This window comes from Erpetoichthys calabaricus, chromosome 9, assembly GCF_900747795.2.
Source record: "Erpetoichthys calabaricus chromosome 9, fErpCal1.3, whole genome shotgun sequence".
NCBI lineage: Eukaryota > Metazoa > Chordata > Cladistia > Polypteriformes > Polypteridae > Erpetoichthys > Erpetoichthys calabaricus.
Genome location: NC_041402.2, coordinates 159,318,987 through 159,346,697, shown reverse-complemented (window position 1 = coordinate 159,346,697; position 27,711 = coordinate 159,318,987). Strand labels below are relative to the sequence as shown.

The window sequence follows — 27,711 nt, the reverse complement described above, 5'->3', positions numbered from 1 at the left end:
AGGAGCCAGCCCTGGATGACATGCCAGCTCCTCATAGGGAACATTCACATGAACAGTTTCATTACCACCCTGTAGATTTACCACTTAACCTAGCAGACATGCCTTGGAAGTGTGGAAGGAAAACAAGCATATGTAGAGAAAACCTCATATTAATGTGGTATAAAATTGCCAACTATATACAGGTAGGATCCAGCCTGCTATTTTAAACCAGTCTCCTGGAACAGTGATGCAGCGGTGCCAACCACTGCTCCACCATGCTGTTCTATGTTTGTCCTTATAATTATATCAATCTAGATTCTGACACACACGCACACGCACGCACACACACACACACACACACACACGCACACACACACGCACATATGTGTATATATATATATATATATATATATATATATATATATATATATATAATATATACACACACACACACACACATAAAGGATATATCATATCTATATATATCTATTATCTATTTGTATCCATATACTGTATATATCTTTATAAATGTCCTATTGTAGAGAAAAGCCAAGCAAAATGACACCTTTTATTGGTTAACTAAAAAGATTACAATATGCAAGCTTTCAATGCAACTCAGACCCCTTCTTCAGGCAAGATGTAAATGTCCTATTGTATAACTATACATATTCATTCATCATCAAACATGCTTAATCTATTATAACCTTACCTTTATCGTAAATAATATTTATACTGGTTTCTGCAAAAGTTGGTAAGTTAATATCAGACTGAAAAATACTGTGAAAGCAATGTTTTATCTGCACTTTATCTGTCTCTACAAAGGTAAAAATAATATACTAATTTTTTTCCAGATAGGTCCTAGATCTCTAGAACTCCAAGCTAAATTGTGTGGGTTTGAAAATGAATGGACGTAGAGTGAGTGAGTGAGTGTGCTTCTGCCTGTCATTAATACTTTATACTTGTTAATAAAAGCAATTTCACAAGAATGCTTGTGGATTTGAAATGTTTGCCCAAAGTGCAACCTTTATGAAATTGAGTGTCTTCCACATTGCCTTTCTAAAATATTATAACTTTTTTTTATGTTCTTTTGAAAGTGCAGTGATTTGATATGTAATGTTCATGCACTCCAGAGAAGAAAGAATGATTTAGTTATTTGAGTGCTTTTGATTGTTTCTTCCCAGATTTAGTTGGGTTTCAGCGATAATTGGAATAAAACTTTTTAATCATCTATTTTCTAATTCAGTCAGCATTATATCAGTGCCATTTTCTTTGTTCTTCTTATATGAAATGCTAGTTTTAATTATAAAATCATGTAATACTGTATCTGAGGTGGTTTTGTTTTTTCTACTAGAATCATTTTCTGGATATTAGCGAGTTGAGTGTTGTATATTGCGCAGAAGTCAAACAACTGAACTTAAATTAGCACAAAATTATAATTTATAAAATATCTATTACTACACTGGCTTGATGTCAAACAGCACTTGCCTATATAGTGAGGAACATAAGTATTTGAACACCCTGCAATTTTGCAAGTTCTCCCACTTAGAAATCATGGAGGGATCTGAAATTCACATTGTAGGTGCATTCTCACTGTGAGAGACAGAATGTAAAAAAAAATTCAGGAAATCACATTGTATGATTTGTACAGAATTTATTTGTATTGCACTTCTTCACATACGAATTTGAACACCTGGCAATCAGCAAGAATTCTGGCTCTCAAAGACCTGTTACTTTGCCTTTAAGAAGTCCACCTCTACTCCACTTAGTAATCTTAATTAGTAGCACCTGTCTGAGCTCTTTAAAGACACCTGTCCACCCCACAGTCAGTCAGACTCCAACTACTACCATGGGCAAGACCACAGAGCTGTCAGAAGACACCAGAGACAAAATTGTGGACCTCCACAAGGCTGGAAAGGGCTATGGGGCAATTGCCAAGCAGCTTGGTGAAAATAGATCAACTGTTGGAGCAATTGTCAGAAAATGGAAGAGGCTAAAGACGACTGTCAGTCTCCCTTGGACTGGGGCTCCATGCAAGATCTCACCTTGTGGGGTATCACAGATGATAAGAAAGGTGAGGAATCAGCCCAGAACTACACGGGAGGAGCTGGTCAATGACATGAAGAGAGCTGGGACCACAGTTTCAAAGGTCACTGTCGGTATAACACTATACCGTCATGGTTTCAAGTCACGCATTGCACGGAAGGTTCCCCTGCTCAAGTCATCACATGTCCAGGCCCGTCTGAAGTTTGCCAATGACCATCTGGATGATCCAGAGGAGGCATGGGAGAAAGTCATGTGGTCAGATGAGACAAAATTAGAACTTTTTGGTCTAAACTTCACTCGCCGTGTTTGGAGGAAAAAGGAGGAGGAGTTGCATCCCAAGAACACCATCCCTACTGTGAAGCATGGGGGTGTAAACATCATGCTTTCGGGGTGCTTTTCTGCAAAGGGGACAGGACGACTGAACTGTATTAAGGAGAGGATGAATGGGGCCATGTATTGTGAGATTTTGTGCAACAACCTCCTTCCCACAGTCAGAGCACTGAAGATGGGTCATGGCTGGGTCTTCCAACATGACAATGACCCGAAGCACACAGCCAGGATAACCAAGGAGTGGCTCCATAAGAAGCATATCAAGGTTCTGGAGTGGCCTAGCCAGTCTCCAGACCTAAATCCAATCGAAAATCTTTGGAGGGAGTTGAAAGTCTGTGTTGCTCAGCGCCAGCCCCGGAACCTGACAGATCTAGAGGAGATCTGTGTGGAGGAGTGGGCCAAAATCCCTGTTGCAGTGTGTGCAAACCTGGTCAAGAACTATGGGAAACGTTTGACCTTTGTAATTGCAAACAAAGGCTTCTGTACCACTGATTTTCTCAGGTGTTCAAATACTTATGTGCAGCAGTGCAATACAAATAAATTCTGTACAAATCATACAATGTGATTTCCTGAATTTTTTTTTTAACATTCTGTCTCTCACAGTGGGAATGCACCTACAATGAAAATTTCAGACCCCTCCATGATTTCTAAGTGGGAGAACTTGCAAAATCGCAGGGTGTTCAAATACTTATGTTCCTCACTGTGTGTTTCTACTGTGCTGAATTTCATGCAGATTATCGTTACATGAGAATAACAATAATGAAGGTTTTTCACTCAATGTGCTAGTCCACGTTGCTCACAGAGTCCCGAATGAAGCACATTACCTGAATTGTGAGGGAGAGTCAGATACGGTACTACGGCCATGTGGTGCGATTCCCGGACTAGGCCAAGGGGACACCCATGGATCACCTGTCTGCGGCAGATAGATGGCCATTTCTGGAGGGTGGGAATGGACTGCGTGTCTGTCTGGAGGGTTGCCAACCAGGATACCGAGCTGTTTCGTCATGTGGTGGGTGCATGTACTGTATATATATAAGCTGTGTGTGTGTGTGTATAGATATGTATATATTCATGCAGTATTTCTATCTATCTATCTATCTATCTATCTATCTATCTATCTATCTATCTATCTATCTATCTATCTATCTATCTATCTATCTATCTATCTATCTCACATTTCGTATATACAGTGTGTGTGTGTGTGTGTGTTATATATATAAACGTCTACACATGGAATTGGGTGTGTCTGTCTTTCCAGCCTGGAAATGAGAGGCAGAGTCGGGCTAAGGGCTCTACCTCAGAGGAAACAGAAAACTCGCTTAGCCGCTAATACACAAGCGAGGTGAGCACATTGGCAAAATGGTATCCCTTTTAATTTTCCTCCCGCCGCTAATGCACAAATAATGCAAGCACGTCGGCAAAACAAAACCTCCTAGGAGAGAGACGCCCAGAGTAGTTCCTTTCAATTACCTGACACCTCTACATTTAAATTTTTTTTCTGACGATTTCAATAGTTTCTAGGACCCCAAGTTTTTTACAGCATGGGCTTACACAGCTATATATAATATTTTTTTTTGTATCCTAAGTCAAAGACTGGCTAAACGTATTCATGCCTTGTTTCATACCTTTCAAGTTGTATCATTTGAATTCTTAGATTTCTTCTGGCAATTTCCAGCAGATCTTCACAATTACCAAAACATGATGGGACAGACAGATAGAGCTGGGTTTTTATATTGTAGATATACTGCTATGTACTGCTTTTATATGGAAATAACTGCTAAGCTTTAGTGTTATTGTATGCGCACTCAGTTATCTACAGTTTCATGGAATCTGATTCTTTGTTTGTGACCAAATTCTATAGTTAAAAATATTGCTTTTTATCTAAAAAAAAAAAATCTGTTATAGAAATGTAATGGATTTCAACATTAATACAGAGAATGTTATTTGATCTGAATGTCCAACTCACAGGTTTTAACATATGACTGATAGTTATTCTGTTGAAGACCCAAAAGGAGAAAGGTTGTGTTTTTTCCACAATGAACTGTTTTCCCTTTTTTTAATTCTTATTTTCTCTTTGCATGCAAAAAATACATATATTGTCCATTATTAATAACACACACAAACATATATGTACTATATTATAATGTCCCGTGTGTTTAGAATCTTAGGCTTCTCCCATATCCTGGGATATTGATCGTCATAATTGAGTTGTACTAGGGTTAATGAGGACACAAACAGTGGTCGCTGGTTGTCAACTGTCGCACACACAAGAGCCCCCCTCATTATGGTTACTCACAAAGCACTATTCGTAAGTCTCTGTGGCTGTCATACTACATGACCGATATCATGGTAATGTTCCATGACTGTCCATAACTTGAAGTGATTATTTCAAGATAGGCTATGACCAAAAACTGGTTGAAAAGCAAATTGGACAGAGCCTTGTGAGCACTTTTGTGATTGATAGTGCCATACTTGTGTAGCCATTGTACAATGTAATGGTAAGCCTTTTGACAGCTATTTAGTACTTTTAGGTGCTGCCAGGCATGACCAAACACTTTGACAAGCAGTCTATCCTGACTTTTTTTCCACTTATTTTTAATTGAATGGTCCAGTACTTCATTTCCATAATTTTATTTTATCCCATGGTAGTAAGACAGTGATTCAGTAATTTCATTTTTGTCTGAAATTGTGAGGGCTCTCTCACAGTGTGACAGTTCCCAGTCTAGACACTGTCTGTGTAGAGTTTGTACAGTTTATCCTTCATCAAACTGTATGGATTTTCTCCAAAATTACACACCTTGTTAAAACCTGGCTTATCGTTTCATTGATCACTAACACTGATCATTCACTGTGTGTTTCCTGCTCTTTATGCACAGCTTTGTGGTTCTTGCTAATCTATTACGACTGAGTCTGAGGAGAAACCTAATCTCATCCTGACAGTCCACCACTTTGTTATAGAGGAGGAGAGTGGGGCCCATATCATACTCAATGACCCAGTGACAAAAACTGGGGCAGTCTGCCTAGGCCACCATGACTATTTTCACCTGACCGATTTTTTTATGCAAATTTGAAAAAAATGCCTCCTCTTTTTATGTCTAATGTGACACTACAAGATCAACTTTGAAAGGATGTGCTAATTTATTTGTTTTTTTTTATGTGAATCATCAGCAACATGTCTGGAGTGGGGGTGGATGGCATAGTTAAGTGTATGCTTTTGAAACTATTGGTATGTGTTCAAGTTATTAGTTATTTAAATCTGAATCTGTGGATTGATGCTGCTGTGAACAGAAACTGGCTTCTTGTGAGCTAAACTGTTGCTGTTTTTCTTCAGCATTGAAAAAGTGCTTGCTTTCAACGGCAGGCTGATTGTCTCTCTCTCTCTCTCTCACTCTCTCTCTCTCTCTAGGCTGCTTCTGCAGTGAATCGACAACATGGAGACATGCAGAGGAGCTGAAGCACTGGGAAGTGCAGTACTGGGATCACTGGGGGCTGCTGGGAGCCATGACAACCCTGACAGGTACTGTATGGCCATTCTGCTGCTACCAATCTAGTGCTTGAGCATCATAATCCAGTGCATGTATACTGAAGAAAGAATATGTGCTTGGGATTGAGTACTTGGGTGCTGGTGCCATGGGGGTGGGGGATGGGGGAGGTTTTAAATTAAAGCCATTACTTCTTTTACAACATTTCAGCCACTGAAGTGTCAAATGGATTTGCGAACAGTATTTTGTAATGTGTGCAAATACTTGTGAAATAGATGAGGCCTGTTCGTTGAGAAGAAATGGGTTGGATATTCAAAGCTCGCCCAGGAAATTTGCTTTTATACTCCCCCTGGACAGGATGAAGAACAAGGACAAAACCTATTATGCGAGTCCTCATTGTCCGACTCTTGGCAAAGTGAAGAATGATCCCCATTGTTGGCCTTTTTGCTAAAGTTGCCCAGCAGCTTTCCTGCCTTGTCAGAACTCTTTTCTTTTGGTCTGCTGACCACCGAGCCGTAGAAAGACATTATGAAAAATATAGGCCAGTGTTAGCTTAGCTGGACATCCTTGTATTTGAGAGCAAGGTAGTGCTGGGTTTTCGTGCCCCACCTCTCAAAAGCATAAGGTAAATTGGCTTCCTTTTTACTGCCCTAAGTAGAAGATGGAAATAGATTATTAAGAAAAATCAAATGGTTTAACATGCTACCCTCCTCTAGAATTGTTTGATTCAATTACCAAATCTGGATTCCTGAGTCCCTAATTTTCATAATAGGTGCACAAAATAGGTTGCTGTGGATGTTTGACCTCTAGCTGGCATTAGAGAGTCAGAAACAGACTGTTGCTTTCTTGATTTGCTAGAAAAATTAGTGTGTTCAATTTGATTTGAATTTTACTAGGAGATGAAGTTAAAGCATGAATGGTAGGTGGGAGTTCTTTGCTGTAGTAAAAGAGTAAGTCATCCAGACTTTTATGAGAATTTTGTTTGGGTAGGTTGTACATCTTTCTCTTTCCCTGTGCACATGTACAGTACAGACATGGTGTGTCTGTGGTCACAAGAGTAAAGCTGCAACTTTGATTAGTTTGTTTCTCTTCTTATTTATGGCTGCTATGCACTTTGGAGCAGTAAAAAGTGATCCTCTTTTTATGGGCTGAAGGCGTTTCAGGGCTGAAATCCATAGAAAGATTTCTGCACAATGTGCAGGCAGAGTTTTACCATGATGAAGTGTTTACAAATGGATTGATAATGGATTGTTGATGCTGATCTACATTTCTGAACTTCCCAATACATTTGCAAACACTCTACCGTAGTAAAACACTGTCTCCATATTAGTCAGATAGAGGCCAATCCAAGAAAAAATGATCACAAAAATATACAGTAGATAATTATTGACTTACCCTTGTACATAGCATTAAGTTAGTAGTCAGAGAGAGAAACATCATTGACAGTATTGGTGTTAGCAGTGGGATAACATGCATGTGCACCCCTTTTTTAAATTTGAGAGATCACTTTTACGTTTAAGTGAAAAATGTCATGATATACCCATTATAACTGAGTAGTACTGTTTGGAGCAGGGGCCACTCAAGTTCAATCCTAGATGGCAGAGGTACAGTATATGAAGGATTTTGTTCAACCTGGTTTTCTTAATTAGAAGCCAACAATCACTACCGAAGCAATTATTCCTCAAGCAATATTTTTGTTTCATTTATGTTAATAGCAACTCCCAAGCTACTCATAAAAATGTGAGTCCAGCCCTTGTAATGTAGTCTTAACATGCTAGAGTAGCCTGGTGTAAGCATAGTAAGTTTCCATGATTTGTAATCCAACAACAATTCAATTACACAAGATTTTACAATTTTACCAAGCTGGGAGAGTCTGTAGAGCAGCCCATAGATGGTAAGTGGATACATTATTAGATGCTTACCTGCTTTTGTCTTATATGTGGATTTTTTAAGTTTGCACATGGTAAAGGTTTAACCTTGGGTTTGACTCGGTAAGTCTTTGCACAAATCCGTCTTCAGAGCTTTTTTTACAAATGCGAAATAATGATGTTAGAAGAAGGAAACTTTTCTTGTAGTGGATCAACCAAAATGGATTATTCCTGTACTTCATTCTGCATCTTTGGTGAGACAATCAGTGACATTCCAACTGTGACTTTTAAGTATTTTCTGTATTTTTCAAATGCTTCGCCTCCTTAGAAGAAAAGAAAACTTACAATTTTCAAGTTATCTCATTTCAACTTTGGTTTAGTGCTGCTAATTTGTATTTTTTTCCATTCTTAAAACTTTTATCTGAGTCCACTGCAATGGACTAAACTTCTCAATTTTAAGAAGTGTGTCCAGACAGAAGATGAGAGATGTTGCTCAGGTTGGCCTCCTCCATGGCAAATTTGAATCTCGCTTTCAGGATTTTAGGTTCAATAAGACAGATTTAGCCTTTATTTAAATCTTTTAATCTTTGAAAGTTAGTGGGTTATGGTGCAGGGAACCTTATCAGAGTGGTGTCCCCCAGGGGTCAGTCCTAGAACTGCTGCTATTTTTAAATATATAAATGATGTATATAGAAATATAAATAACAAATTAGTTAAGTTTGCAGATGATGTCAAGCTAGGTGTATTGGCAGATAACCTGGAATCTGTTGAATCATTATAAAGGGATTTGGATAGCATACAGACTTGGTAAAATTTTTGGCAGATGAAATTTAATGTAAGTAAATGTAAAGTATTAGACATAGGGAGTTAAAGTGTTTGGTTTGAATACGCAATGGGAGGTCTGAAAATTGAAACTACACCTTATGAGAAGGATTTAGAAGTCGTAGTGGAATCAATACTATCAATTTCTAGAGAGTGATCAGAAGCCATTAAGAAGGTTAACAGAATTTTAGGTTATGTAGCATGATGTGTAAACTGCAAGTCCAAGGAGGTTATGCTCAAGCTTATAATGCACCAATAAGGCCTCATACTGTGTACAGTATTAGTCTCTAGGCTACAACAAAGATATAGAAGCACTAGAGAAAGTCCAGAGAAGAGCAACTAGGCTGATTCCAAGAGTAAAGGGGTTGAGTTGTGAGGAAAAAAATCAAAGGAGCTAAGCCTTTTCAGTTTAAGCAAAAGGAGATTAAAAGGAGCAATGATTGAAGAGTTTAAAATTATGAAGGGATTTAGTACAGTGGATTGAGATATCAAAAACACAGTTGATACAGATTGTTCTTGACTCATGATTTACTTCAGAGGCTTTAGAAGTTTCTTGTGCACATGGCATCCTTATTTGGTAGCACATGCAGCTGAGGGCAGGTCGTCTTACAAATGAAAATTTGTAAAAGCAAGTACAGAAGTGAACTAACAGATACAAATCTATGCAATGCATTCATTTTTGGGACATCTCAGTTGATATGAACAGTTTGTCCAGACGCAAGCAGTTTCATATTAAAGACCAGGCAAATGTTAGAGTACAAACCCAAACTCCCGTACTGATATTTAGGCATTGCTTTTAATAAGTTTGTATACAAATATTGATAATTAAACTCTTTCTTGAAGTATCTTTCATGTGGCAATTAATATCTCTAATCTAATCTAATGCATTTTTGAAGTTAATGTGTGTCTTTAACACATGTGCTGCTTCAACCCTAGATCAATAATGAGTTTAAAAATATATTTACCACTCAAAGGCACACCTAGACTTTTTGTGGCCCACTATATGAGTCATTATTGATAACTAGGCCTGTCACCAAAAAAGTTGGCCCATCCCTGCAGTAGATGGTCCTCTTTCTTCACAGTATCTAACACATTTGCCCACACCAATAGTTTTCATCACTGAAGCCTATGTTGATTTCCCCCAACTGTTTGCCCCTCCATTTGCACAGTTTGGTCATTTTTATCAGTGTCTTGGTTTCAGTTTGTTTCACATTCTCTGAATTAAGTGCAGTGGAATTATTACTCACATTTTCCCTCTTTTTAGTATCATAAGTAATACAAATAAATGAATAAACACATTATATGCAGAGAGTTACCAATAGAAAATATGGTGCAGAGAAACACCCATCACCTGAACATGCCTTTTCTATTAAACTGTTATGGGGCACCAGAGGTCCATTCAGTAGCATCTGGCAAAACGTCAGAACCAACTCTGGACCAGATGGAAGTACATTGTAGGGCATAGCCACACTCACTCAAACTGAGCTTACTTTAGTGTTGCCATTTTAACTAAAGAACATGCCTTTCAGAAGCAGGGTGCCCTTAGAATGTGGCAAAAGTCCAGGCAATAGGTAGACAGTGACAGAGCTAGAAATAAAATCCAGGTTTCTGGAGCTCTGGGTGGCAGCACTAACCACGGTTGCACAATTTTGCCCTTCAGTTAAAGAATATAACAAAAAGACTGCATACAATGACAAGTACTAGTATATTGTCTAGGATTGTTTCCTCCCTTCGGGTGACTGGTGACAAGATTGGCATGGGACTCTATGACCTTGAAATTGGAGATACTGGATTTGGAAAAGTATGGATTTGGAAAAGTATGGATTTATTGAGTCAAAAAGTACTTTTAGTGACTCTTAGGCTTCCAAGTCCAATCTACATTGCTGATGATCTGTATAACCAGAAGACACTAATTACACTAACGCAAAGCACTGAGCGAATTCTCTGCAAGGTATGCAACATGTTCCTTCATTCCAGTACACAACCACCTTCATATTTCCCCAAGTTACTCTCTGCATTGACATTCATGTCATTAAGGTGGAACAATGATCACATCGCGTAATATGACATCTGCTTCTCCCTGAAGGCTATACAGTCCACAATAGTGGGCCCTCTCTCATACTTTTTGAGAAAGAGTTCTGAAAAATCTGCATTTTCTGCAGCAAAATCCAATTTTAGCTGATCATAACACTAAGTTTAAAGCAACTACTCCCTGTCTCTTGTTAGTATTCCATGCACATCTGTTTCTGGTTCAGGACTTTTGGCTTGGATTAAATTTAGTAACCACATCCTCCTTTATCTGGCTGGACTTTACTGTTGTGCTGTCCATTATTAAATCTTCTTCAAAGTTCCACTACTAACATAAAAAATGAAAAATTTAAGAACTCGGAATACCTGTAATTGCTGTCTACATCTAAAGTGACTTAGAAACGTGACAATCCTCTCATGCCTGCCTAATTACTATGCCCAAGGCCTGCTCCTGACCTGTAGATCTTCAAACCTGTAAGTTAGTCTGTACTTTTGCATTCCCAATTGCCTATGATTGTATTTATTTCTTTTACAACTGATTTTTTGCACCTACTGTTCTGATGTAAAAATGCAAAAGGATCAATATGATTAGTTGTTTTCTACTGGCATTCTTTTTTTTTTTGTTTGTTTTACTTTTCAGATCTGTGGTATCTTTTTAGTGTGTCAATTTGTTTGGTGCCATGTATTGTCTTTGAATGAACTGAATAAACAAAAAATTGAATGGGTAGAAAAATGGTTTACTAAACCACCTTGATCTGGGGTCATGTGGCAAGCCCAAGCAACACTGGTACAAGGCAACGTTTTGAGAGTCCATTACAGGCAAATAGCCACACTCGCATACACTCGACCATTTTAAAGTCACCTAGTCTATTTTAGGCAACGTCCAATTGAGGGTCCACAACTAACCTAACCTGCACATTGTGGCAAGCGGCTGGGGGTGGCACCCAGCTGGGATGCCCAGGAGGACAGGAGGAGGGCTCATGCCTCCTCCAGACCACGAGGGGTGACCGCCCTGGTTCCTTTGAGGGCCACGGGTGCAGGGCTTGGAAGCCCAACCCTGTAGGGGCCCGTGGTCTCCGCCAGGGGGCGCCCCCATGCCTGAAGGACCCGGAACCCCAACACTTCCGCCACACCAGGAAGTGCTGGGGGGGAAGAAGACTGGGAACACCCAGAGGGCTTCCTGGAGCATAGCCGGCACTTCCGCCACACAGGGGAGTGTCTAAGGAGTGTCGGGAATCACCTGGAGCCCATCCGGGTAATTATAAAAGGGGCCGCCTCCCTGCAGACGAGAACTGGAGTCGGGTGAGGAGTGGACAAAGTTTGGAGGCAGGAGAGAGGAGGCGACCTGAAGAGCAGGCAGAGTGTGAGAGAGGCCTGGACTTTGGGGGAGTTTGGTGCTTGAGGCACTGGGTTGTGCATTATTTGGACTTTGTAAATATGTACAATAAACGAATGGTAGACTGTACAATGGTGTTCGTCTGTCTGTGTCCGGGCAGCTTATCACAACATCTTTGGGATTTTGTATGAAAACATAATAAATCCATTCAGATAGTAATGTGCATATTCCACACTGATAGTGATCAGCTCTGGTATTCAAATGGGCTTCTGGAGCTGAATGTCAGAAGTGCTGACTCAACACCATCATGTTGCTTCTTAGAATAAACCTTTAAATTTACCTTGCCTTCTGTAGTTGCTTTGAAATTCACCTTGTAATAGTCCTTACACCAAAATGCACTATAAAAAATAAGTAATAGGATACAGACAGGCAGACTGCACTACATCCTTTGTTTTGAAGTGAGTTTAGTTTCATCATCTTTTTACTTGTTCGGTGTATATGTCATCATTTAAGAAACTAAAAATATCATTTTGTGTCCTTTCTTGGGAAATGGTGAGATGTTATACCTGTTATATTATAACCCTGCAGGCAATCTTTTACAATTCTTTCTGGACTTGGTTCAGCATGTACTAGCGCAAGGAGGAGGTCAAATTTTTTGATAATCTAAACTCAGAAATACAAACCTTCAAGTGGAAAGCAGACAAAAGACTCGGGACAGGCAAGCAAGTGTTTCTTCATTTATCTGCCTTTTGAATTACCAAGATGAAATCTCAAGGATACAATAAAATGTGAACCAGGAGGGGCTGGGGACCAATATGTCTCCAGAGATATGGATAAGAAAAAAAAAGAAGTTAATTTTTATGTTATTTGAGAAAAAATGTCACTGCTTAAGCTGTTTTGATGTGTTAGGGGAGCCTGCTGATGCTCCTTAGCTGCATTTTGACAGGATCTTTTCTGAAAAAGTGCTTAATTATGCAGTGTCTTGAACTCGTGAGCGCACGGACTAATTCATGAACAGCTGTGAAATGCTGGCAAAAATAAATAAATATCCTCTCAGCTACCTAAATAAGCTAATAGATCAGCAGCTTCTTTAATTTTAATGTCATCTCTTAAGGGTATTTGAAAAACAGCTGGGTTTAAAGTTTTGTAAATTTGAAGGTGAAATGTCAGGCTAATGCCCCTCACTTGGATGGGGTTGTTGCTTTCAACATTTCATACTAATGGAGCTGAGTCATGCTATGTGTTATGATTGCATATATGAATATGTAAATTTGTACTATATGTTTATATTTAAATATTTATATGTGCAGGTGTAGGTGATGAGGTGATTTTGGAGGTGTGTATGTATGCATGTACTGTATATACAGGTGTGGACAATAGTAAGTTTACGGTTGTGAGTACGCAAAACACAGTTTATTCATGTATTATTATTTATTTATTTGTATTATTTGTTTTCTTCTTCTTCTTCTTCTTCTTCTTCTTCTTCTTCTTCTTCTTCTTCTTCTTCTTCTTCTTCTTCTTCTTCTTCTTCTTCTTCTTCTTCTTCTTCTTCTTCTTCTTCTTCTTATTATTATTATTATTATTATTATTATTAAAGTATGCTTGAGTATAGCAAGTACCATACCATACCATTTTTATTTGTTAAGCGCTTAAAAACACAGCATTACAACTGACCGAAGCGCTGTACAGTTAAAACAAGCAAGACTAAAAGCAAAATATTAAAAACAAACATTAAGAGAGAATTAAAACAGAGACACTAAAAACAGGTCAGGGGACCCAATAAAACAGAGAAATAGCAAAAAGCAAGTGGAAATAAGACAGGTTAAGAATTAAAAGCCAATGTGAAGAAGTGCGTTTTTAGGTGTGATTTGAATGTGGCGACTGAAGCGGCTTGCCTAACCACTAAAGGTAAGGAGTTCCAGAGCCTAGGTGCACAGACGGAAAAAGCCCTTTCACCACGAACTTTAAAACGTGCCTTGGGAACGGTTAGGAGCAGCTGATCTGCGGATCTAAGAACACGAGGGTGATTGTGACGATGGAGCAAGACACTCAAATAGGCAGGGGCTAGACCATTTAATGCTTTATAGGTTAAGAGGAGTATCTTAAAATCAATTCTGAATCTAACCGGCAGCCAGTGTAGGGTTTTTAAAATCGATGTAATGTGTTGGCTTCTGCTGCTTCCAGTTAAAAGCCTTGCAGCCACATTTTGAACCAATTGGAGTCTAGAAAGAGTGGCTTTACTAATACCATATAGGCAGGAATTAGAATAGTCGAGCCGGGACGTAATGAATGCATGGATTACTGATTCCAGGAGGTGGTAAGACAGAATTGGTTTGAGTTTGGCAATTCACCTGAGATGGAAAAAGCAGGATTTTACTGTGCTGTTGACTTGAGCATCCATTTTAAGGACCATATCCATTTTGATTCCAAGATTGGAAACAGACGAAGTTACTGGAATGGGAAGAAAGTCGAGGCCAAGGGATAGGGTCTGTTTGCGGTCAGGACTAAAAACAATGACCTCGGTTTTTGAATCGTTCAGGTGAAGGAAGTTTACAGCCAGCCAGTCCTTAATGTCAGATAAGCAGTCGAGAAGAGGTTTAGTGGAGTCAGTTGACTTGAGGGAGAAATAAATTTGGCAGTCATCAGCATATAGGTGATACGAGATTGCATGTTTTCTAAAAATTGCACCTAAAGGCAGGATGTAAATTGAAAAAAGTAGACTACAACAATGTGTAAATAATGAAGGCTGGCCATTTGAACACTTACGAGATTGTACCTAGGTGCACCATGCCATTGTGATATTCTTTTGAGTTAATAAAGTTAATGAGTCAATAAAGCTATTGTAATTATCATAACCTGTGTGCCATTTTCTAAATGAACCAATATAAACCTTCTTTTGCCCACCTCTGTATAAATACTGTATACGCATATACAGCAGCAATTACGTTTTGTAGGCACTATACAAGGTGTTCAGTCATTTGTATGGGTGTTTAATAGTTTATCACCTGAGTATTATGTATTTGTTTTAAAGATCTTGGACATCAGGACATGTCTTGACGTGCTAGACATGCAGCTTGATGTCATTCCATAGCAAGCAGTCAGAGGGAGATAATGGCAAACACATCTACTTGTGAGTTTATGAAGGAATTGACTTTGTTCTGTCATTAAATTCTTTACAAAAGAAGTGAAGAAGCCAAAGGAAATCCATGAGGGTTTGAGCTGTGTATGATAATGATGCACCTTTGTGCTATAAGGTGAAGTTTTGAGTCAAGCAATTCAAATAAAGTCAGGAGTTAATTGAAGATCACCAAACATGGGATGTCCTCAAATTTGCCCTCTTGACTTAGTCTCATAAACAATGATAACACTGCACAACAAAGTTTTCGCTTCTTGAACACTGTTGGATGTTTCTTATAGATTTTTGGGTGCTGATCACGAATATCACATCAAAATTTACTCATCACGTACCGTTTCGGTTTTGTCACGATTTTTTCTTATATTTGTATCCAAACATTTTCACTCCTGTAAGTGACTTACCAACAACGGTTTGTGCAGCCTGGGCATGTCCAGGCATGGAATCAGGCCAGGTTGGAAGCTGTTCTGTGCAGTTTGACAATCCTGGGCATGCCTGGGCAGGTCTGAATGAGCTTGACGCTGTCTCAGTATGGTATAAAGGTGGCTTACATACACCAATCCTGCTCATTTGGTAAATATAGATAGTCAGTGTGTATGTATAGTATCTGTAGCAATATAACAGTAAGTAAGCATGATGCTATAGACGTTTTGGTGTCGGGCAATATGTCTCGTCAATGTCATAACAGCCGCGATACATTCTGCTATATCATTGTGTGAGGAATATACACTTGTGCCTCAGAGATGTTGGATGACTGCTCTTGTGAAGAAAGCTTATCATCTGTATTTCGGCTGCAAAATTGGTTATCAAGACAAGGAATGGGCACCTCCCATTTGCTGTGTGACATGTGCTGTCAGTCTGAGAGCCTGGCTCAGAGGCATTCGAAAGACGATGGCGTTTGCTCTTCCGATGATAAGGTAAGAACAGAAAGATCATGTGATGGATTGTTACTTCTGCTTGACAAATGTGTCTGGTTTCTCTGCCAAAAACAAGAAGTCAATTGAATATCCTAATCTGCCTTCAGCAATGAGACCCGTGCCACATGACAACAGTCTTCCAATTTCGAAACCACCAGAGGATTGGACCTTAGACGAACCAGATGAAGAAACTGCAATGAAGGGTACTGACAGTGACATTGACCCGGATTTAGAACCGTGCTCATCAGGCGATCCACATCTGATAACGCAGTCCGAATTGAACGATTTGGTCAGAGATATGGGTCTGTCAAAAGTAAAATGCAGGAATGGTGTTTGCTGCCACCAGGTATGAACATTTCTGTGTTTCGAGGCCGACATCATGATATAACCACATTTTTTGCACAAGTCGACAGTCTCTGTTTCTGTTGTGACATTGAAGGATTGTTCTCGGCCTTGGGTTGTGATCACAACCCGGAAGAGTGGCTTCTCTTCATTGATTCGTCAATGTTAGGCCTGAAAGCTGTTCTGCTACACAATGGTAACGTTTATCCTTCAGTACCTGTTGGCTATGCAGCACACATGAAAGAAACGTATGAGAATATGGAACTGTTGCTGAAGCACGTCCAGTATAGCAGGTACAACTGGAATATCTGTGGAGATCTTAAAGCCGTTGCTCTGTTACTAGGACTGCAGCTCGGCTATACAAAGTACTGTTGTTTCATCTGTGAATGGGACAGCCGTGCCAATGAGTCACACTATTCTTGACAGAACTGGCCAATCCTTAAAAAGTTAGTTCCAGGACAGAAAAATGTGGCACATGAATCGCTTGTTGACCCGGCAAAGATATTTTTGCCTCCTCTTCACATAAAACTGGGACTCATGAAGAATTTCGTGAAAGCACTGAACAAGGAAGGCGAAGGTTTTCGTTATTTAAGACAGATGTTCCCAAGAATAACTGACGCCAAGATCAAAGAGGGCATTTTTGTTGGCCCCCATATCAGACATGTTATGAGTGACAAGCGGTTTGAAGATCTGTTGGTCAGTTGTGCCGGAAAAAATTGCCTGGAAAGCCTTCAAAGACATTGTTGACAATTTTCTGGGCAATTACAAAGCCCCAAACTACATTCAGCTGGTAGACAAACTTCTGAAAGCATACAAAACAATGAAGTGCAACATGTCACTCAAGATTCATTTCCTCCACACACACTTGGACTTCTTCCCCTCAAATCTCGGTGCTGTCAGTGACAAACACATGCTGCTCCACGACAACGCACCATCACAGAAATCCCAACACTTGAATGCTGCTATCAGGTAATGTAGCTTCATAGAGCTTAACCATCCACTGAATAGTCCAGACCTGGCCACCAGTAATTATTTTTTCTTTCGAAACCTGAAGAACTTCTTACATGGACAACAATTTCCGGATGATAATGACCAAGGAGGCAGTAAAGTGTTAACCAAAGGACCAAGATGAATCCTTCTGTTGTGAAAGGTTTAAATCACTAGAGGCAAAATGGACCAGTTGTGCTGATCACAAAGAGGATTGGATTGACAAGTGATGAGGTGATTTTGATTATCAGATTTTATTTTTATTATCAGGTAGATAAATTATTGCACACCCCTTGTATATATAAACACAATACATTTACAGAACCTATAAAAAATACTCACCACCCTGGGAAGTTTACACATTTTATTGTAATGTTAGTATTGAATCACAGTGAACTGAATTTGTCTTTTTTTTGACAGAACAACAGAAAAAGACTCTTCAATATCAAAGTGAAAACACATCTCTACAAAATGGTCTAAATTAATTACAAATATAAAGCACCAAATAATTCATCACATAAGCATTCACCCTTATTATATGACAGACCTAAATCATTACTGGGGAAGCCAACTGGTTTTAGAAGTCAATTTATTAATTCAATGGTGTTCACTTGTCTAAAGTTTTCAGTTGATTGTAGTATAAATAAACCTTATCTGGAAACTCAACTTGTGGTGAGTTAGTATGGTGGTCTAGCCTACACAATGAAGACAAAAGAACACTCCAAGCACACTCGAGCTCCATATGCACAAAGCATTCAATTATTCAACTTAAATTTTTTTATCTAGCACATCTATCTCGTTTATAATTGTCCAAAATGTTTCTGGGGCAAGATCTAACCGGCAAACACTGCAATCGAGCTCCAGCCTCACTAGGTCACATGTTTTGGGCGTGTACTAAATTAACATTATTTTGGACAAAAATTTTTAAATGCTTATCAGACAGCTTTGGTGTCACAAATACTAGTAACCCATTAACACCTGTGCTTGGTGGACTCCTAGATGGGCATAAAGTGGAGAAGGACAAACAAACTGTGATTGCCTTTACTTCACTACTAGCACATAGACTTATCTTGCTCAACTGGAAGAATCCTAACCCACCTCTTTTAAGTCAGTTGGTAACTGTTGTTATAAACCATTTGAAATTGGAAAAAATCTAATTCTCGCTTAAAGGATCTGTTGAGAACTTTTTTTAAAACCTGCTGGATCTAATCAATAACATTTTAGAATAAGCATGGGGAGAAAGACTCCTTTCTCACTTTACTTCTCTCAAAAGTTTTACACTGGCTGTTGGCCTTCCTGTCTTTCTCGTGTGTGGTGGTTGAATTGAATTTAGTTTTGTGAAGTTTGACTTGATTCTATGGACTATTACATGCTTTTAATAAATTTAATAAAATATAAAAAAGAACACTCCAAGCAACTCCTTGAAAAGGGGATTGAAAGCACAAGTCAGGAGATGGAGACAAAAAAAAAATTATCCAAGTCACTGAATATCCCTTGGTGTCCTGTTAAATGGAAAGTGTATGGCATAGATAGATAGATAGATAGATAGATAGATAGATAGATAGATAGATAGATAGATAGATAGATAGATAGATAGATAGATAGATAGATAGATAGATAGATAGATAGATAGATACTTTATCAATCCCAAGGGGAAATTCATATACTCCAGCAGCAGCATACTGATACAAAAACAATATTAAATTAAAGAGTAATAAAAATGCAGGTAAAAACAGACAATAACTTTGAATAATGTTGACGTTTACCCATCACCCAAAACCGGGTGGAATTGAAGGGTTGCATAGTGTGGGGGAGGAACGATCAGTGGAGCAGGACAGTAACAGCAGTCTGTTGCTGAAGCTGCTCCTCTGTCTGGAGATGACACTGTTTAGTGGATGCAGTGGATTCTCCATAATTGATAGGAGCCTGCTGAGTGCCCGTCGCTCTGCCACGGATGTCAAACTGTCCAGCTTCATGACTACAATAGAGCCTGCCTTCCTCACCAGTTTGTCCAGGCGTGAGGCATCCTTCTTCTTAATGCTGCCTCCCCAGCACACCACCGCGTAGAAGAGGGCACTCACCACAACCATCTGATAGAACATCTGCAGCATCTTATTGCAGATGTTGAAGGACGCCAGTCTTCTAAGGAAGTACAGCCGGCTCTGTCCTCTCTTGCACAGAGAATCAGTATTGGCAGTGCAGTCCAATTTATCATCCAGCTGCACTCCCAGGTATTTATAAGTCTGTACCCTCTGCACACAGTCTCCTCTGATAATCATGGGGTCCAGGAGGGGCCTGGGTCTCCTAAAATCCACCACCAGTTCCTTGGTTTTGCTGGTGTTCAGGTGTAAGTGGTTTGAGTCGCACCATTTAACAAAGTCCTTGATGAGGTTTCTATACTCCTCCTCCTGCCCACTCCTGATGTAGCCCATGATAGCAGTGTCATCAGCAAACTTTTGGACGTGGCAGGACTCCGAGTTGTATTGGAAGTCTGATGTATATAGGCTGAACAGGACCGGAGAAAGTACAGTCCCCTGCGGCGCTCCTGTGTTGCTGACCACAGTGTCTGACCTGCAGTTCCCGAGACGCACATACTGAGGTCTGTCTGTAAGATAGTCCGCCATCCATGCCACCAGGTATGAATCTACTCCCATCTCTGTCAGCTTGTCCAGGTGGAAATCTGCCTTTAGCAGGCTGTCCATAAAGCTGTGTGGTCGTGGAAGAAGACTAGTGAGGGATGCTACCAAGGACCTATGAGAACTCTGAATGAGTTATGAGATACAGTCGGTAAGATTGGGGAGATTGTTGTCTGGGTACTTCCCCAGTCACTGGTATATGGGAGAGTGGCAAAAAGAAAACAAAAGCACATGACATCTTGACTAGTGTTTGTCAGAGTGCAAACAGAAAACTCTGAACCAGTTAGAAGAAGGGTTCACGGTCTGATGAGACCAAAATTGAGCTTTTTGGCCATCAGAATAAATGCTATGTTGGCCCTCAGCAATAAAGTGCACATTATTAAAAATATACCATCCCGGGGTTAAGCACCATCATAATGTGGGGATTCTTCTCTACAGCAAGCTTCGGAGGGCTTGAGAGGGTAAAAAGTAAAATAAATTCAGCAAAAAATAGAGAAATTCTTGAGGAAAAGTTGATGCAGTGTGCAACAACAACCCCATGTATAAAGCTACACATAAATGGTTTTAAACAACAGTGTTAATGTTGTGGAGGGGCTGAGTCCAGATCTCAATCCAACTGAGAATGTGTGGCTGGACTTGAAAAAAGGTTCTTCACTCACAATCCCCATGCATCCTGTCAGAGCCTGAGCAGATTTATGGAGAAAAACTACAGCTGACAGAGTGAGACCTGTCCACACAGACTAAAGGCTATAATGACTGCCGGTGGAGCAGCAACTAAATACTAGTTTGTATAGTGATGTGATCAGTTATTTTGTGCTTTATATTTATAACTAATTTACATAACTGTGCAGAGATCATTTTTCAGTTTAACAATAAAGGGTCTTTTTCTGTTTATCAGTGACATAACAGCCAATTTAAATCCACTGTGATTCAATGTTGTTTAAAAACAACATGTGAAAACTTCCCAGGAGATGGATACTTTTTAAAAGTCCTAACTGAACCATGCTGATGTAGCACAAAGAGTGGGTTTATGTGTAGGAGGAAGAAGAGGAGTTATCGAACAGAGGCCTGGTATTAGGAGATTACCCAGTTTGAGGAAGAAAGTAATATAGGATTGTCTCGTACAGTATATATCACCTGAATGATGTGCCATTATAGTTCAATAGACAGATACTTTCTTGGGGGATGACAGTCAGGCATGAGTGCATGAGTGAACATACTGCCTCAGTGAAGGATGTCTACAGAGACAGGTTTAGCTTTCCTTTTTTCTAGTTGCTTAAAAGTGGGTAATAGTTATTCTACTATACATTTGCAAAGACATGCAGTCTGGGATTTCTGATCTTTTAAATATAAGAATTGTGTTTCAGAGACGTAATGTGACATGGACCCACTTTGAAGCACTGTGGCTTGCTGGATAACATGATTTTGGGGTAACTTATAAGCTTTGGAGTTACTCGAGGATGAGTTATAAAAGCCCAATTAAAATAACATCAGTGGTCAATCAAAAAAAAAAAGTGACACCTGAAAAGTTATTGTAATGGCTTTGGAGTCCAATTATCAGGTGACATATCTTGAGACGGTGGTGGTAGGAGATTCTCCCAATTGATATTGAGTATAGAAGGAGAGACCACAGTAAGAGGAAAACAATCATAGGACTTAATGGTAGAGGTGAGAGAGTGGTGTGGGTTTCTGAAGAAGACAAGCTTATGCTGCAGACAGAAATGGTTATTACGTCCTGTATGAGAAAGCCCGTGGAGATGCTACTTTGTCTCCCTCATTTTATTCCTTCCCTCATTCCTGGTGTCTGTGATGAGTTAAACTCTGCTTTCATATGCTATGTAAAAATGGAAAAAATGAAGTATCTTAGTACAATATGTCATATTTGCAGTGGAACAATTCAGAGTTAGCTTCATTACATAACTTTGTAGAGCTGACCTCTTACTAGATTTTAATAACCTAAAAGTTATATGTGTATATTTAGAATAATAAGGTATCTGTGTAACATATTTTGTTAGCTTTTTATCTCAACAAAGCTAAATATTAATTAAATTTGTGTTCATAATGAGCAGAAAGTTAACAATCAACATTATCTTTCTCCTAAAACTCTGACAAGAATTGTACATGAGCAGAAGTAGGTGGAAAGGTGGGAGTCTGACAAATGGTAACTCTGGAAATTCACATTGCATGTAAACGCAACAAAAGTCGTTTGGTTTCTAACACCATCTAGCAGAGTTTTGCTCAGGCTTTGGATCTGTGCCAGTGGGAGCTGAGGAGTCGCTGTCACGTCTTTTAAATTCGAATGGCCTAGTGGAGCATTCTATCTTGTACTGAGGAGCATTTTCTTCTAGTGCTACCCTGGACTTGTGGTATCCTGTGCCACAGATTAAATGAAGTAAATTATCTGAACCAGTTTAATTTGGGCTAATTAATGTGTGCAGCTCTGTACGTTGATGTAATTGATGGAGGAATGAGCACTAATTAACTCTAAGGTGTAAAGTGTAGGCTTAGTGATGGTAGAGGGTGGAACAGGAGGAACAGTAAGTGACAGAAGAGCACATAGAGGGGTGGAGTGTGAGCACAAGAGACTGAGCTAGTGTCCTGAAGCAGAGGAGTCATTGCTACAGCAAGGATCCAGATTTGTTGAATTGTTCCTGAAGAGCAGTGAAAGATAGATGGCTGTATAGAAATGCTTAGTCCGAGATGCATTATGGAGGCAATGAGGCAACAGAGCTGCATCTGGAAGTTTCTGGGGGCTTTGCATGAAATTTTACGGAGAACAAAGCTGACAGAAACACAGTAACAGCACTAGGTATGAGACTGTTACGGGTGCGCTTGTCTAGTAAAAACCGGATGCTCTGATTTTTAAGGGAAGTTGGTCATGAGTGAGTCCCGACGAGTTGCCACTCTGATGATCACACTCGATTCTCCGCTCCACTTCACCAAGGGGGTCCCCAAGCTATGACAATTGTGCTCATATCACCAAGGGGGATTGAAAACACTTACATGAGAAGAAGTGTGCCGTAATACCAAAAAGGTTGAGAAATGCTGATCTATTCCATTGTGCTGTGAAGAAGGGGGTTTCCCCCTTTCTAATTTCTTCTGTTTTTGTATTTTGAATCATTATGTTCTTTATTCACAGAGCATAGTTATCCAACATCCTGTTACACATACAAAAACATAATTACAATCATAATATTAATACAGTACTTGTTTGAAGCACCTTTAACAGCAATAATTGTAACTAAATTGAATTATATCAGTCTTTACCATCACTGTGGTGAAATATTAGCTCACTCTTCTTTGCTTTAAGTCAGTCACATTGGTAAATCAGCAAGCATAAACTGCTCACTTCAGGTTCTGCCACAGCAACATCTTTAATGTTTTCAAGTCAGGACTTTCACTGGGCCACTCCAAAGCCTGAACATTGTTTCTTTTGAGCCATTCAGTGGTAGACTTGTGTTTATCCTTAATGTTATTGTTCCATGTTCAAAATACAATTACACTTCAGCTTCAGGTCATGTGGACATTCTCCTGAAGAATATACTGGTAAAGTGTAGAATTCATGGCTCCTTCAATAATGGCAAGTCTTCCAGGTCCCAAAGAAGCTAATCATCCCCACACCATGACATTACCACACCCATATTTTATTGTAGGTATGAAGTTCTTACTGTTGAAGGTTGAAGGCTATAGTAGCTTTGCACCAGACATAATGTGACCTGTGTCATCCAAGGAGACCTGTTTTAGACTCGTCCATCCATAGAACATTATTCCAAAAGCCTCGACAATCATCCAGGTGTCTCTTTGCAAACGTGAGATGAGCACAGATGGCAGAGATTTCTGCTTTGTTACTCTCTCACTAATCCCATTTTTACTTATTATGGAGTCATGATCACTGACCTTAGCCAAGGCCACAGAGGCCTGCTTTTCTTTGAATATTCTTCTGGAATCCTCTGTGACTTCTTGAATGAGTTGTTGCAGTGCCCCTAGGGTAACGTTGGTAGGCTGACCTTTCCTGTGGAGATTCCTCACTGTTCCATATGTTCTCTATTTGGAGATAATCACATTCCCTGTGGTGTTGTTGAGTCCTGTAGCCTTAGAAATGTGTTTGTGACCCTTTCCTGATTGGTAAAGAATTTTTTCCTCATCTGTTTTAGAATTTTCTTTGATTAAGGCAATAGTTGTGTTTTAGAAACTTTAAGACTTTATCTGATTTATTTGAAGACTTTGAAATGACTAAATCAGGCTAAATCTCAAATCAGATGTTTATTTCCTCACAAAACTTTCTTTTCCTGTTTGATCTCTTACTATAGTTTAAACTTTAGTTTAAACCCAAGTGTTCAATACCTAAGTTTAAATTCTTTTTTTTCTGTGATGAAGATTTTTCTTGCTTACTCTCTTCCTAGTGAATTTCCCCTTGGGATTAATAAAGTATCTATCTATCTATCTATCTATCTATCTATCTATCTATCTATCTATCTATCTATCTATCTATCTATCTATCTATCTATCTATCTATCTATCTATCTGTCTGTCTGTCTGTCTGTCTGTCTGTCTGTCTGTCTGTCATAAAGTAAAAGTCGTAAAGGTACCGGATTGACACCTGATTATGAAATGTCATATGGAGTAATCATTTCTAAAGAAATTCTTAAAAAAATGAATATATAAAATTAAGATAGTCCAGCATGGTAACATTTTTTTTAAGAATATAACAATTTTAAACGCATCAATGCAGTCATACAAAATTATTTTTCAAGCGTTGAACAAATGCATAACTTTGAACTTCAAACCTGCCCAGTGGAGCTATCTGTACAGACATCTTTTGGGTCCTCTGGGTGAGCACCTTGGAGGAGATGGCCAATGCAAAGAATGGGAAGTCTTTCATTCCTACTTCTACCTTTCCATGATACATTTTCTTTATTTTTGTGTATGGCTGTATACTGTGTGCATATGTTGTCAGACTTTCCAGGGAACAAAGGCAGCAGTACTGTTGTTTGGGGAATATGAGGACAAAATCTTCAGAAATTTTTTACAATGTTTCGATTAACACTAGAATTACCAGAGTCTATGAAAAAACTCATAGATCCGGTCCACCTTAAAACCGTTCTCACCTCTCCTTTGTCTTCTAAATGTGCCGATTAACACGAGCAGAAAGCAGCCAGCTATTCCATCCCCCACCGTCGCAGAACGTTCACTAAGTTTTCCCAGCTCATGCCTTGTTTGATTATCTGGGAGATAAAATGTATATGTGTACTGGAGATCGAACCGGGGACACTTGATTACAAGTCAGCAAATCTTACCGCTACTCCAAGGAAGCTGTTGTATTATCCTTGAACCTTTTGTGAAAGTGTTTACTTGATCTTTGGACTTCAGGCTTTATACATTATATAGTTTATGCCTACATTATGTCATTTACTACTAAAATATGAAAAACTTTTCTGTTTTAAAAATGTGTTTACACAGATTACTGTAGAAACGGAACACACATGAACTGCGTGTGTTCCAAATAGCGATCTATTATTTCCATTCTAAAACTCCAGCACTTCAGTCACTCCCAGATAATCAAACAAGGCATGAGCTGGGAAAACTTAGTGAACGTTCTGCGGCGGTGGGGGATGGAATAGCTGGCTGCTTGTCTTAATTGGCACATTTAGAAGACAAAAGACACTGGCGGAGAGGTGAGAATGGTTTTAAGGTGGGCCGGATCTATGAGTTTTTTCATAGACTCTGGTAATTCTAGTGTTAAGTTTCAGAAGATGAATTCATGGTGTTCAAAAAATTACAGATCATTTCATTAAATGGCACTTTACTTAGATTTTAAAAATGTATTTTTTATGCAGTGTTCTGGTCTAATTAAGATCTCCACCAAAAAGAGAAATGAAAGAGGAGAATGAATGAAAGAACAGTGATAAATGGGAAGTCAAAGATTAATAAAATGGATATAAAATTAGTAGCCACAGAATGTGATTCACATGTAATTGAGAATTATGTCAAGGTATCCTGCTAAGTGAACTAATTTTTTTTTTGTCATTTTAAGCAGTACTTCTATGTCTCATTGCAGTCTAACTGAAGTATTAAGATATGTCTAATTAAGCTTAATGACATGGAATGGAAGTTTTAAAGTTAGGCTATCATACTTGCACATAGACATCACTCTAAACGGGGGTTTAACAGGTGAGGATTTATGGTAAGCCCTATGGTGTTCAATAAAAAGACAAAAAGAGGAAGTCCATTCCAGGTTTAAGCTGCTCGTGAATGCAGCATGTCCAAAGGAAACAGGCACATGAAGCCTCTACCACAGGTGTGGTCTAATCCTGGGAAGGTTTTTTAAACGTGTAAATTGACTGAGATATGTTCGATGTACAATTTAAATTTATATTAACATATGAGAAAGACATCCTTTCATTGTCTGATAAACAGCTAAAAACTTCCTCCATTGATAAAATATCCGATATTCAAGATATTAGATTAGATAAAACTTTATTAATCTCATGGGGAAATTCAAATGAATACAACAGCAGAAACATAAAAAAGAAGAATACTTACTCACAGGACAAATAACACAGCCAAATAATCAATATGGGAAACATGATATTGTATTGTATATTAGAGATGCATGTATTTTAGATTTTGTTCTTGAGTCTGTTTCAGATTGTCTACGGGTATGTTTTGCAATAAACACAATGTAATTCCTTTATCTCTTGTGCAACTTTATGGGATTGTCTTTGTAGTAGTAAAAGGAGAAAGAGAAAGAAGGTGAATTATGTTCCTTGTAATAAGCGTATAAAAAATATGTTTCATACAAAGCTTATGTTTAGACCAAAACTGGCAGTGTTTGAATACAGGTGGAATATATTAAGCTTTAGAGGAAGGAGGAGAAGAAAATGTTAGATTTCCTTTCATGGAAAACCATGTTACCATAGCTTCAAAGTTATTTAGTTTATTCAAAAACAAAAGAAGTGGGACTGTTAACATTGTAGCAGAAAAAGAACTTTTGGATATGACTTAGATGTTAGATTCATATTTGACAAAGGACCATCTAGGAACCTAATGCACTGAGTATAGCCTATATAACCATTTTATTGCATATATTGATCGCCTGGCTTATCAAATGGTATAGCAGCACCTCAGTCCCAATAATGCTGGTTAATCAGATTATTCTGAATTACATTTTTTCTCCTCTGGATCATTAAAAAAATTGACTCAATATATTGACAGCTGTTTTTGGTTGGGTTACATGGTGGCTGAGAGTAAGATTGTACACCGGAAGATCGATGGTGTGAATCTCATCAAGCCATTTAGCATACTGATGCTCCAGTAGTCTAAGTCACTTTATGTAATGTGTGTTCCTGTACATGATTAGGCTTTTTGAAGGAGTAGAGCCCCTTACATGATTGGTTCTTGGCATTCACCAAATGCTGCCCAGATATGCTCTGCTCTTATTGTGGCTGCGAGTTGGATTAAGCTGGTTTGAGAATGCTGTGCTTTGTTATGTAATTGTTAAACACTTTTTACTGTTGGTTTACTGTCATTATGAATTTTGTTTGGCTGAAAACCATCAGCCTCAGTTTTCGCCCAGGACCTGACAGACTTAGGTATTTTATATACCGTAGACTTTAATTTTTTATTTTTTTCTATTTCAATTCACTTTAAAAAGTATAAGCCATTTTATGAAGTTCTCAGAATCTGACACATTTAAGAAGAGAGGCAAAACCACAATCTGAAGACAATGTTTTATTATGTTACCAATTGATTTGGAAGGCTTAGTTCTTCTGGAATGACCTGTGAGCTGAGTCATATGGACATAAGAA

The 27,711-nt window shown here is 38.9% G+C and overlaps 1 protein-coding gene across 1 annotated transcript in view; it reads left to right on the top strand.

Annotated features, from left to right (window-relative positions):
* Positions 1-27,711, top strand: part of arhgap32b (Rho GTPase activating protein 32b) — a 599,869-nt gene that overhangs the window by 200,862 nt on the left and 371,296 nt on the right. The window contains exon 3 of the mRNA XM_051932371.1: positions 5,759-5,869. Within this exon, the coding sequence (XP_051788331.1) occupies positions 5,784-5,869 (86 nt within the window). The 5' untranslated portion in view covers positions 5,759-5,783. The remainder of the gene's footprint in view (positions 1-5,758; positions 5,870-27,711) is intronic.